The sequence below is a fragment of the Ornithodoros turicata genome, unplaced genomic scaffold, assembly GCF_037126465.1.
Source record: "Ornithodoros turicata isolate Travis unplaced genomic scaffold, ASM3712646v1 Chromosome12, whole genome shotgun sequence".
NCBI lineage: Eukaryota > Metazoa > Arthropoda > Arachnida > Ixodida > Argasidae > Ornithodoros > Ornithodoros turicata.
Window position 1 is genome coordinate 613,470 of NW_026999301.1, and position 13,386 is coordinate 626,855.

General features: G+C 46.3%; 1 protein-coding gene and 1 long non-coding RNA gene across 3 annotated transcripts; one reads left to right on the forward strand and one right to left on the reverse strand.

The window, feature by feature from the left end:
* The first annotated feature begins 503 nt into the window (after positions 1-503).
* On the forward strand, positions 504-3,890 carry LOC135371658 (uncharacterized). Of its 2 annotated transcripts, XR_010415681.1 has the most exons (5): positions 504-577; positions 638-709; positions 770-841; positions 902-973; positions 1,034-1,106. It is a non-coding gene; the product is annotated as an uncharacterized LOC135371658 (long non-coding RNA). The 2 variants fall into 2 exon arrangements; XR_010415682.1 differs by lacking the exons at positions 902-973; positions 1,034-1,106 and adding an exon at positions 3,260-3,890.
* A 1,485-nt stretch (positions 3,891-5,375) lies between these two features.
* LOC135371696 (histone-lysine N-methyltransferase SETMAR-like) lies at positions 5,376-6,131 on the reverse strand. Its single transcript, XM_064605669.1, has one exon. It carries the CDS (start codon positions 6,129-6,131, stop codon positions 5,376-5,378), a length of 756 nt encoding a protein of 251 aa, XP_064461739.1.
* Between the last annotated feature and the right edge of the window lie 7,255 nt (positions 6,132-13,386).

Below are 13,386 nucleotides of genomic sequence, written 5' to 3' on the forward strand. Positions count from 1 at the left end.
AATCGATTTGCTCTCCGAAACCACGAAAGTATGTCACGTCCATTCGTGTTCGCGTCTGTTCACTACGAATATAGAGATAGCGTCGCATATGAAGTAGCATATACGAGAGGGTCATGATCAGATGTCCTTATGAACGCTGCCAGAAGAAGTTCCGTGCCGTGTCCGCGTTTTGTGTGCACCTTCTTATGTTCTTCCTTTGAAAAAATAAAATGGTGAGTCTAATTTCCTTTCTCTTTGCAGTGTTTTGATGCCAGAGCTGACTGATGGGTGCACATGGTTCCTTCATAGGTTCCTCCTTTGAAAAAATAAACGGTCAGTATAACTGCATGCCAACTGCCCTGCTCCCTGTAACAGTTTCCTTTCTCTTTGCAGTGTTTTGATGCCAGAGCTGACTGATGAGTGCACATGGTTCCTTCGTATGTTCTTCCTTTGAAAAAATAAACGGTGAGTATAATTGCATGTCAGTTGCCCTGCTCCCTGTAACAGTTTCCTTTCTCTTTGTAGTGTTTTGATGCCAGAGCTGACTGATGGGTGTACATGGCTCCTTTGTACGTTCTTCCTCTGAAAAAAATAAACGGTGAGTATAACTGCATGCCAATTGCCCTGCTCCCTGTAACAGTTTCCTTTCTCTTTGCAGTGTTTTGATGCCAGAGCTGACTGATGGGTGCACATGGTTCCTTCGTATGTTCTTCATTTGAAAAAATAAACTGTGAGTATAACTGCATGTCAGTTGCCCTGCTCCCTGTGACAGTTTCCTTTCTCTTTGCAGTGGTTTGATGCCAGAGCTGAGTGATGGGTGCACATGGTTTCTTCGTATGTTCTTCCATTGAAAAAATAAACGGTGAGTATAACTGCATATCAATTGCCCTGGTCCCTGTAACAGTTTCCTTTCTTTTTGCAGTGTTTTGATGCCAGAACTGACTCATGGGTGCACATGGTTCCTTCGTTGGTTCTTCCTTTGAAAAAATAAACGGTGAGTATCACTGCATGTCTATTGCCCGGCTCCCTGTAACAAGTTCATTTCTCTTTGCAGGGTTTTGATGCCAGAAGTGGCTGGCGCATTTTCATCACTATGTACATAGAAAATAAATCCAATGTGACAAACAGCACAATGTGTTGCGCATGGTCATTGCTTAAACTGCTGTCATTGCTACGACAATATGTAGAAAAGAAAAAGAGGGGCTCCAGGGACGGGCACAGTACGATAGGGGTACACGGCATATACCAGTTAAAATTACTGGCCAATGCAGTATTTTTTCACGTGCACAACTTATACAGGACCACCATAAAAAACACTGTCAATGTTTGGCAGCCAACTTTCCTTGCATTTGCCCGTTTATTTTACGGTGAAATTTTTTACAGTGCAGGCAGATATCAATCTGTACGGTATTTCAAGGCTTTCGGATGCCTCGCATACGCATGGATACCTGAAAAGCAGCGCACCAAACTGGACAGGAAAAGCAGACCAGCCATTTTCGTGGGTTACTGCCACGATAAAAAGGCCTATCGTCTCTACGATCCAACAAAAGGTGAATTTTTCGCAAGCAGAGACGTCAAGTTCATTGAAGAGCAACGCGGGTCAACCCTCCTGGATGCAGGCTCGTACATAACTGAACAGTTAGACGACCTTCGTTATGACTCCCAGCGCCTCAGCGCAATGAGAGAGCAGCAAGAAACTGTTGACGTCCCAATCATCGGAGAAGCTGCCAGTGCAGAGCACGTAGACACAAGCCAAGATGCCGCGGAGATCGAAGACAGCGTTGATAGTCACGATGACCATACTTCACAGGGAGATGGAGAGGATCAGAATACTGACACCGAGGAGGCTTCCCCAAGTCCCCCGTTACGACGATGTGCCCGGATAAGTAGACCACCTAATCGTCTACAAGTTGACCCAAGAAAGGTCACTTACTGTGAAATGGTGACGGAGGAGCAAACCGACCCACGATCCTATGACGAAGCCATGCGCTCACCAAAAAGGAACAGTGTTTCGAAGCCATATGGAAGAGGAACTTTCTGCTCTCCATCACATGAACACCTGGACGCTACTAACAAGAAAACCGGACATAAAAGCCGTCAAATCAAAATGGGTATTTCGCATCAAGAGGGACGCATTAGTACAAGGTAGGCAGAGTACAAGGCACCTCTTGTGGCCGTGGGAGCTTCGCAAAGAGAAGGCGTGGACTCCTTTGAAACTTTTTCGCCGGCAGTTAAGCTCACGAGTCTACGAACACTTCTCGCTATCGGATTGGAGAAAGATATGGTAATGCGTCAACTGGACGTCAAAACATCATACCTACATGGAACGCTCGAAGGAACCGTTTACACGGACCGCCTTTGGGGTACCCTGCGTCAGACGGCAAAGTTTGTCTCTTGAAAAAGGCACTCTGCGGATTGAAGCAGTCGGGAAGAACATGGTACCTGACGCTTGACAGTCTCCTGAGGAGACAGGGCTACAGAAGACTCGAAGCCGACAGATGTGTCTACGTACTATCCAAAGGACGACGTGAAAGGGTGATTTTTAGTGTGTATGTCGATGACATGCTCATGATGGCTACCTCCAAGACCTCGATTAGGAACAGAGCAAGAGAACTGGAACTGAAGGACCTGGGAGAGCCCACTTACATCTTAGGGATTCAAGTACAGCATGATAAAGAGCGGAGGACGCTGACCATTATAGCTAGACAAAGTACATCGACGAGATTTTAAAACGTTTTAATATGAAAGACTGTAAGCTCGTCAAAACGCCAATGGATGCATGTCCGAAGAATGAAAACGCAGAACCTGAGGTTGTCGAGAGTAGCCCCAATGTTTCGTTCCAGACTCTCGTAGGCAGCTTGATGTACTTGGTTCAAGGTACCCGACCAGACATTGCATTTGCCACCAGCTACTTGAGCCAGTTTAATTCAAGCCACACGCAAAATCACTGGCGAATGGCCAAACGAATACTTCGTTACCTGAAGGGAACCCGTGACGTAGGAATAACTTACGCTGCATGTCAGGAGCCAATTTCAGGCTGCACAGACGCGAGCTTCAACGAAAACGACACAGGAAGATCCAGAAGCGCTGATGTCTATACCTTGTCACAGGGAGCGGTCAGCTGGCGGTCCACAAGGCAACAGCTCGTCGCTCTGTCAACTTGCAAGGCTAAATATTTACAAATTGCAGTCTGCCATAAACAAATACCCTGGTGCACTGTCAACAATAAGAAGTTTAACTACTTAGATAAGGTACTGGTTCTTTTTTCTTTTCGTTTCAGCTGGGGTCCTGACAACGCCCCCTCCACGACTCCAAGGACGATGACATCACCGAGACATCACACAACATTCCTGGACTTGACCTATTGACAGCGGGACCTCCTGATCCGGACGTCATTCTAGACACGTGCAAAAGCTCCAAGCAGTCATTGTCACCCCTTAGTCCTGACAAAGGCGGAGCTTCCGCCGCAACGTCGACCGTTCTTTCCAAAGTTTCATAGTATATCGCCCGTTAACTTTTCACATGTAAATAAATAACTTTCCCCCTTTTTCTTACTTCCTATACCTTCGTTGTGTGCCTCCCGTTTTCTTTCAGCACATATTTATATATATTGTGAGGGAGAACCATCGCCACGCTCATCGCCAACGGCCATTTAGCGCGAGCAAGGGTATGAAGATCGCGAGTTCACTTGCGGACTAAAGTGAGGCGCTGCGAGCCATTCGCGTCATCAAACGTCATGAAATGTCAAAATTTTTACGTCGAAGCGCGAGTTCTCTGCCGAGAGCATCCCATTGGCTCCTGCGGCCGCTCCCCCAGTATCCGAGCGCTCATTGGTCGGTTTGGAATTATAACATTTTCGTGGCGCGAGTAAGCCGGCACCGCCGGCTTACGCGCCGTAACGTTCGCCTAAAGTTCGCCGCTCGCCGTAAAGTTTCGAAATATTGTGCAGCACGGACGCACGCAAAGCATCTTTGCGGGTACCCCTTTGGATGGTTTTTAGTGCCCGTCGATACCGACTCTGCAAAACTCGAATCCTCTGGATACTTCTGCAAGTAAATTCAGTGATAGATAAGTGGAAGGCAGGTCTGCTTCGCTTGCTTGGTGCGACAACGATTCAAGAAGGATCAATACTGTGTTTTTCCACTCCATGGCAGGTAAGTCAGTTCCTATTCCATTCTGCCGCTTAGCGTAGCAGCATAGCATAACACCACACCTGTGGCATATACGCAACATTTCGGCCGGTAGAATTTTTAGTTTTCACGTTTTCTGATCCCTGTTCTGGTCTTTCTTGCTCAGGTATCAACTAGGTACTGCTCAACTCATATCTGCTTCAGAAAAGCATCTGCATGGATGCAGTAGAATGGATAAGCCACTCTGAGTGGTTGGAACATCATCTTTCAGCTTAGCAGCTGCACAGGTTCCTTTGTGACGGGTCAGCCTTGACATGTGAGACTACACAAGCAGCAAAGGAATATGGACATGTTTTCTGTCATGCTGGATTTGTGAATGTGTGTGCCTGTGCAGTGAATTTACTGATCTACTGTGAAATCTTCCACGTGAGACATATCAGCTAACAGTGAATGCGAAGTTGCTTCGGCATATTACTCGAACTTCAGACTTGACTTCCCCTGTTTCACCGAGATTTTGCTATCAAACAATGTTCATGTGAAGTTTGTGTTTGGCGCAGATACAGAAGACTGCATATGTGTGATTTGGAATACCAATCCCGAAAAATAAAGCACCTTGTGCAACGGAAAGAGCCAACGCTTCCGCGTTTTATTTATTCACTGGATGCGAACGAAAATCCAGAACCGCCAAAGCGGGGGAGAGAACAGAGGGGAAAGGGAAAAAGAAGGCCTCGGCAGCGTCGCTTTACGTCACCCAGGGAGACAAAATAAAACAAAGCAAAAAACTACACTACCGAGGCCCAACGATTGGCCCGACCTCAGAGGTCACATGGGTTTTTCCCAACAATAGAAATATACTACACGTTCATTCCACTGGCGCGAGTTTCGGAGCACCTGCATTCTTTCGCTTGGCTGCCATTAAATCAAAGCTGTCTCTCGCCAAGCTGCCTTTCCCTCTCGGCTTATTCGCCGCCTAACATTTGGTGGAGATGCATATGTATAATATATATGAGGGGTGTTCAAGTCAAACCCGGACTTTTCATTTTACGCAAGAGTAAAATGAACTTACAGGCGATAAATTGTTTTTTTTTTTCAACGTGATCTCCAGCTGCACTACTGCACCTGTCCAAGCGTTTCACGAGGGCTTGGATGCCAGCAGCGTAGAAATCCTTACCGGCGCGTAGCAGCCGTGATCGCATCGCATCCTTGACCTCGTCGTCACAGCTGAAGTGGCGGCTCGAAGGGATAGAAATCGCTGGGGGCGAGGTCTTAACTGTAAGGGGGACGTGGCAGCAACTCCCAGCCAAGTTCCTGTAAGGTGCATGTCGTGAGAGGCGCGGTATGCGTGCGTGCAGTGTCCTGTAGGAGGAGGACTCCTTTGGTAATGAGGCCCGGCCGCTTTTGCTTCAGCGCCTTATGCACATCCCTGAGAACCTGGCAGTAATATGCATTATTGATGGCGGTACCACTGTGCAGAAAATCAACATGAACAACGCCAGCCTTGTCCCAGAAAACCCTGGCCATGACCTTACCCGCAGACGGGGTGCTTTGGAACTTCTTGGGAGCTGGCGAGCCCGTATGCTTCCACTGTTTTGATGAGCGTTTAGAATCAGAAGTGAAATCGTGCACCCACGTTTCATCGCAAGTGATGATCCGATCAAGGAACGTCTGTCCTTTAGTGTCGAAACAGTACCTTAGCTCTTCGGAGATTTCCAGTCTTCTCTGCCGGTCAAACACGGAGAGCTGCCGCAGGACCCAACGGGCACTAACTTTCCGAAACTGGCTGTGTTCATGAGTGATAGTGTTCATCGTTCCTACAGAAAGGTCTGTCTTTCGACCTAGTTCGAGACATGTTATCCGTTGGTCCTTGCGGATCAGGCGCTCCACAAGTTTGAATGTTCTCAGGAACTCTGACACTGGGCTCTGAGCAGCCCCGGCCGGGATCGTCCTGCACTGATGTACGGCCGCCTCGGAACCGTTTGCACTACTCAAACGCATTGCTGCGGCTAAGCGTATCGTGGCCATAGTGAGCCTGAAGTCTTCTGTGAATTTCAGATGACTTTGCGCCTTCATTCACGAGAAACTTCATGACAATTCGCTGTTCACGGTCACCTTGTTGTCGGCCATCTTGTCCAGCACGTGTCTTCTGTTTTGCACAAGCTTTGACCACCGCGTGGTGAACGCGGAGGCCTGTCCGTGTGAAAATGACGAAAAAGAAGTAGCGCGAGCAATTTGTACACTTAGGAGAGAGAAAAATTCCCGGTTTGACTTTAACACCCCTCTTACATATGTTTACAATTCGATCGTGCACTCCCAGCTGAAGACAGCTGCTTCGCTCTACAAGGAGCTCTTCAGCCCGGCGCAGCGATCTTGGGTCGGCGCGAACGGTGCGTCTCGGCGAGACGTCAATGTTCCACGGTGACGGCACCATCTGTGGAGGCCGCAGTGCAAGCCAGCAAGTACAGGTACAAAGAAAAATAGCCGAACTCTGTAGCTGCACGCTGAGCATATGTTTACAATTTGATCGTGCACTCCCAGCCGAGACCAGCTGTTTCGCTCTGCTTGGGGCTCTCCAGCCCGGCGCGGGGAAGTGACACGTTGTATTATGCATCCGACATATTCCCTGGGTCATCACTAGTGTTTTGGACACTCTTTGGGCTACCACGTGATGAAAGTGGAGACCTGTCGCGTGTAAAAATTACGAAAAATAACTAGCATAAGCCATTTGTACACTCAGGAAACAGAAAGTCCCGGTTTGACTTGAACACCCCTCGTACATGTCGATCGTATGACCCACATGTACAAGAACAAGATGTAGAAATAAGTAAATGTGTCTGTTCTCCAACAACAGACACCAACTGCACATTGCGACACGGAAATTGAGGAAAGGGATTGGCGGGAACTAAAACAAGGGAACGCATCCCCTCCTAAGCCTTCGTCTCTACATAGCGCATATTTTACTCATGCTGCTTGTGCCTCATGTTTACATTACCCGACATTTGGTTTATCGAGAAACCCAAGCATGTGGGGGTGTTGCAAAAAATTGGGGGTATAGCAAGGTTCCCACATTGTAGTGACTGCACAGGTAAAAAGTTAGGGGTGTCTCGCCAAACATTTAGGTGTGATGAGGGTGCAGGGGGTTCTGGATAAATCACTGATCCTCGAATTCTCATACACACTAAAGTTTCTTATGCCTATGTTAGTGTATGAGGGGTGTATTTTGAGTGCATACACCCAGATCACAGTCATATTACACTCCTTCGAGGCTGATCCTCTCATGGATGGATGAGATTTGGGTCCTCATCTACATTGGTGCGTTAAGGGTGTACGAAGGGGGGGGATATATTTATTAGACGAAAGGAAAAAAAAACGGGGGAAGCTTGCTATTCCGCAAAGAAAGAAAATCAATGAAATATGAATATATAAACTAAAAAAGCAAAAACTAGGAAATGAAGAATAAACTAACAAATGGCGAAAGAAGGTTGAGGTGGATTTCCGAAGATGACTTTAAAAAGAAAGCATAAGGTTAATGCGTTGGGGGTGAGAGTGCTGCACTGAAGAATGATATTGCACTTCTGGAGTTCACAGGCTGTTCATAAGACCTGAATCGCGAAGGGTTTAATTGGGGTGTAATGGCTTAAGGGCACTTATTGTAAAATGTTTAACATTGTCGTGGACTATGAATGGCGTGTACACTGTCCTAAATATACCTCATACGAAAAGAAGTAAGAAACAAATGTTACACTGATGGTGTGTTGATACACCAAGCAGTTCCTCACTTCAATATTTTTTGTATATACAGGTTGTCCACTTTAAGTGTGAACAGAATTTTTAAAAATATATCAATCACTTTTTCTGAGATGAAATCAATTGCAATATAGCACATGCTGAAGGGCACTCCCTAGGGGGGCATTAACAGACTCCTAAGGCAATGTCTTAATTAACTTTCAATAATTAACTTTTTAATTATAAAAGCTACGAAGTTGCTCCAATGCGAACATCTGATCTCTTTGGTCACCAGATACCAAAACCGTTTTCAGAACAAAAATCTGTTCAATAGATCGTCCGCAAAAAATTCGTGAAGGAACGCCATTTTGTTCTTTATTTTATTCATTGCGCATCTCTAGAGACCCGTCTTCGCCCCCAATACGAGAGGATGAAAGAGCACACTATCGCCTCACTTTGAGCTTCTTTTTCACGGAGGGTACGATGGGATACTCTTTTATCTTATTGAACAGCTCCAATTCGTTTTCGGGCATGACTTCGGACAGGGTGATGCCCAACCTCCTGTGTTTGATCTTGTTGTAGTCGCGCACGATCTTGGGAAGCAGGGAAATGAAGTGGTAGTTTCCGGCTACTAACGGAATATTCTGTCGTGTAAAGTGTGTATGACCCATTCTGCCTGCGATGCCTTGATTATGGGAGAGAAGGTGGAATACACGTAGACCTTCTTTCGTGACAGCTATTCCTGTTGACGGTCTTGTAGGATTCCCCTCCTCAGTCACAAAGGATGCGTGTAGGCACGTTACCTCCCCGAAAAAGTCTTATCATGGCCCTTTTCATTTCGGCGAGGCCGTTTCGTCTTTAGCGAAAGCGTGCGCAGAAAGCGGGAAAGGGAATCGATCGCCACAAGAATGTAGCGGTAGCCACCGTTGAACCTCTTGTATTTTGAAAAGTCGGCGAGATCCATTTGTCACACGTCACTGATCTTGAGCGCGATGATGCGTCTCCTATTAAACTTTGTTCTCACCGGATGGTGTAGCGTGTAGGCGTCCAGCTCTAAGGTGAGAGCCTTCTTTTTGCTCATGTGACGCGCTTTTCTATAGCGGTCCACTCCCCCCAAACCACCCTCTGGTTTCTCATATCCCTCCATGAGTTGTCCACGCAATGGAGGCTTGCTACTGCTGCTGTTGAGGCGCTCGAGATTTGTGCAGAGAATTCAGGTGCAATAGTTTCGAGACGTTGGGGAACCAGAAAGGTTTCTTCCCCGTCTTACGTTGCAACAAATAACTGACGAGTTCATAAAAGGAGGAGTGACTGATGGGCTTGCCCGACATGGAGACACAACCCTTGCGATCCCAGGAAATAGCCTTCTTTAATTCCCAGACGACCCTTTCCGCTTCCTGTTCGTCCACCTCTGGAGAGAGGGGCAAATAGTCAGTCATTTGTAGCGTGGGACGTCTTGTTTTTATTGTCGTAGGGGTCGAATCCATACTGCTTGAGTATGCGATACAGTACTTGCAGTATGAGTTTCACTTTCACGTCATCACTCTCCTTCGAGGAAAGAACGTTTGCGATGGAGGTGGTCACTTCAATTCCCTTGGCGCTCCCCCATCACCGCGCCGGCTCAGTTTGTGCCTGGCTGTCATCGGAATCGGAAGAACCGTCACCGCGGGGGAAAAAGTTAGTGATTTGCAGTGCCCGATGTTTGCGCATTGTTTTACTGCGCTCGTGTTAAGCCTTTTCTCGCATGTTTGCCATAATGAATAGGTCTTATTCCCCGTACGCGCATGTTTAGACTTGTTTAGCGGTGACCCGTAGTGTGCCAAGCCTGTTGACTCATGTTTAGCGTTGTGAGCCTAGCATTTTGTGGTTGTCATCTTATGTTAGATACTAGCGGCAGTAAAATTGCAACACTACTCAACAAGTCTAGGCATGCGAGAGCGCGTGGAAAAGGTCTAACTGCTGCTGCTAAATGTCCTCTGTCTTTCTCGCATAGAGCTATGATGGTGGCACCATCTGGTGTGATGCCTTGCAACTAAGTGGCCACCTGTCGTCGATCTCTGCAACTACCAGCCGTCAACAAGCAAGATGGCGGTCGCTGGTCAATCGGGTGTTCTGGGGCGGTTTCTTCACCATGGCGTCGTTGATTTTCGAATAAATTGTTTTGTTCCACTCTATTTCTATCATTTTTTTTTATGGACACAGGTTGCTGCCAACTTACAGCTTGTTCTGGACACGAGTTAGATGCTCCCCGATTAGTGTAATGATTCTGTGGAGGATGCTGATTAATGTGGGGGTCCCAATTAACTCTAATTGTTAATTAAATCGTGTTTAGACCAAGTTGTGAGTTGGCGGTAGCGTGTGTCCATTCCATACTACTATCAACGACTCCCATTCGGAAGCCAATCATATTCTATTTTCCTCCTGTAGAGAAAAATCTGACCTGGGGCTTTCATGTCAAAGTAGACAGAACAACTTCAGTGCGAAAGGTAGAAGAAAAAATCATGGTCGATCCATCGGTGGTCCGACGGAAATGCATTGACCTTAAAACTTGAAAACCCTTTGGGAACTCCCCTTCACAGCACCACTCAACCCTCAACTCCCCTTCAAAAACACTACACAACCCTCCTCATGACCCTACACAACGCTATCACAAGACAGCATTCACAACCAAACGAGCCTTTGGGGATTACTCAGATTCAGCTTTGCGGCGCCGTCTCGCAGCCTTTCTTCACTGCCGCTCCTTCGCATCCCTGTTGAAAAAACCAGTATCACTGGGCAGACCGGAAACCAGTCTGCAGTGTCAAACCGGATTATTGACCCAATATAGTCACTGACCAGGGAAGGGTAACGGTAATGGTAACGGAAACAGAAACGGTATATTACCGAAATTGGAGATAGTAACGATAACGGAAACGGAAACGCATACAACTGTCCTCCATTACCGGAAACAGAAACGGAAACTAAAATAATCACCGGTATTGAATTCGGGTAATGGCTATTACTGTTGTGCGATGTCATTTCAGTGACTTTTCATTTCATTTTGGTACTTTCATGTCTCCATTCGCTGTAATACTCTACTACACGGGAACATGGAAACAAAGCGCAGTGTTGGATATCGAGGGTGCATCACTCGCTTGCCTACTCGTGACATTACCTATATACCTACACCCCATTCACACCCCACATGGGTGACTTTCATCATTCACTTCATTATCAAATTGCCATAGTCACAGCTTTTAATTGTTTAACTATATGGAAGCTTGCTATATTTAACCATTGTCTTGGCGCAGTATGGCCAGAGCTGCTCTTGCGCCAAAAAAACCCCAAATCAAATCAAATCAAATCAAAATATATACCTACACAATATCAAGACATGAGAATTACACAACATAGACTCCATGCACTCTACTCCACGATAGCACGAGGATGACAGCCATATGATTTTTTATTTTTATTTTCTTACTTTCTTCATTTCACAGTGGCTATGGCAGTATTGTGTACTACTGAGAGCGTCCGTCTATGAATGCGATATTGGATGAAGGTTACGCCCATCTTGGGTTGCTGGACTCAAAGTGACTGAAGACATGTTCCTACACTTCTTTAAAAATCTTGCAAGATGTGCGCATCCCAACGACGTAAAATTACTCGTGTAGTGTGTACGCGTAACACCGAAGCAACACTTGGGCAGAACAGGGCGCTGACAGAGCCGAACGGGCTGTCCTCCCGGAGCTCTGTAACAGCCGTTCCATTACCGGAAACAGTAACGGAAACGTAACAGAAACGAAATTAAAAGCTGGTATCAGAAACGGATAACGGAAACGAAAATATAGCAGTAACGAAAATGGAAACAGTAACGAAAATACGTCCGTTATCCTTCCCTGTCACTGACTTTACTGGTACCAGTCTCCATACTCGTACACCGGCCAGCTCACTGGCAGACTGGCTTTACCGGTACCAGCCTCGATACTGGTAGACTGGTCAGGTCACTGGCAGACTGGCCTTGCTGGTAGGCCCTGCCCAACAGCCTGTGTTTTGATGTTCGCCTTTGTATAAATTTGACATTCACAACCTAGCAATGTTACATAGTTTCTTTATTTATGGTAGTGTTTTCCTCCGGTTTCCATACGGGGCAACATCAGCAAAAAATCACTTTGCGTTTTTCGGACAGTTCTCATGCGCACATCTTTCGGCACCTCGGTGGTGTGGCTGTTGAGAGGCCATCTGTTAAAGGAAAAGCGAGGTATTCATGCATAAAGGTGTCCTGTATGGAAGCGGTCATTAGAAGGGCATTACATTCTGCATATAACCTAATCTCAAGTGACTCTCCCACTTACTACAAAAAGATAGCTTACTTGTTATGGCCTCCACCTTTTCAGGGGTTGCCTGGTACTTCAAGCCAGTGGTCACTCCCGGCCTGCGGCATAGTTTGCCAGTCATGCTTCTTGTAGCCATTTCCTCTGGCGTCCAGAGGTGGCGTGCCAGGTCTTTGACAAGCTTTATGTCTGTTGCTCCCCGATGAATGTAGGTGAATTTATCCACGGGGATAAAATAGTAATTGCCAAGGTGAACCTGAAATACAGTGAAGTTTGCTTGAGTCAAACACTGGTTAAGTATAATTTCATCAAAGAGTGATATTAAACGGTAGGAACAACTTATTTATTTACACATGGTAAACAAGACTTTCGTGCACGAGACTGCACTTCTTCAGGTTACAAAAATGTAAACATGGTACAGGCACATATATGCAGTTGAAGGGGGAGTTCTGGCATGAGAGGGTAACAGGTTGATGGAAAGGATGCAAACAACAGATAAAAATCACAAGAACATAAATACAAAAGCAGGGGTATCAGAAGCGAAACAACGCGAGCCCAAGGGCCTATACACAGGAAACGAGAACACTTGTTGGTGACGTTCGAGGAAATAAGGATAAAAAGGGGGGGTTATGGCGACGGAATGAGGACACGGGTGCGGAGTACAAAGGTGACCAGTGGACCGTGAGAAAGTGAAGACGGAGGTGGTCTCAGGAGAGAGACAAACGAAGAAAAATGTGGAAGTTGGAGAGTAGTGTGTGTGTGTTTATCATTATCTTCTTTTATTTGAAAAATTATATTTACGGGTACGCCATAACCCCCCCCCCCTTTTTATCCTTAATTCCTCGAACGTCACCAACAAGTGTTCTCGTTTCCTGTGTATAGGCCCTTGGGCTCGCGTTGTTTCGCTTCTGATACCCCTGCTTTTGTATTTATGTTCTTGTGATTTTTATCTGTTGTTTGCATCCTTTCCATCAACCTGTTACCCTCTCATGCCAGAACTCCCCCTTCAACTGTATACAGGGTGTCCCAGAAAACGTGTCATTGAATTATAATAAAAAAACTACACCACCTAGAGTCACGCGGTCAATGGTATTTGTTCTTACTGGGTTTTTGCCACCTCCTCATGTGAATGTCGTGTAACGTAAGTTTAATTATGTAAATTTTTGCGAGCTTAAGTCGGAAATTTGCCTAGTAAAGGTCACTTTTTTACCCCACCAATGTGAAGAGCGTGTCTAATTTAG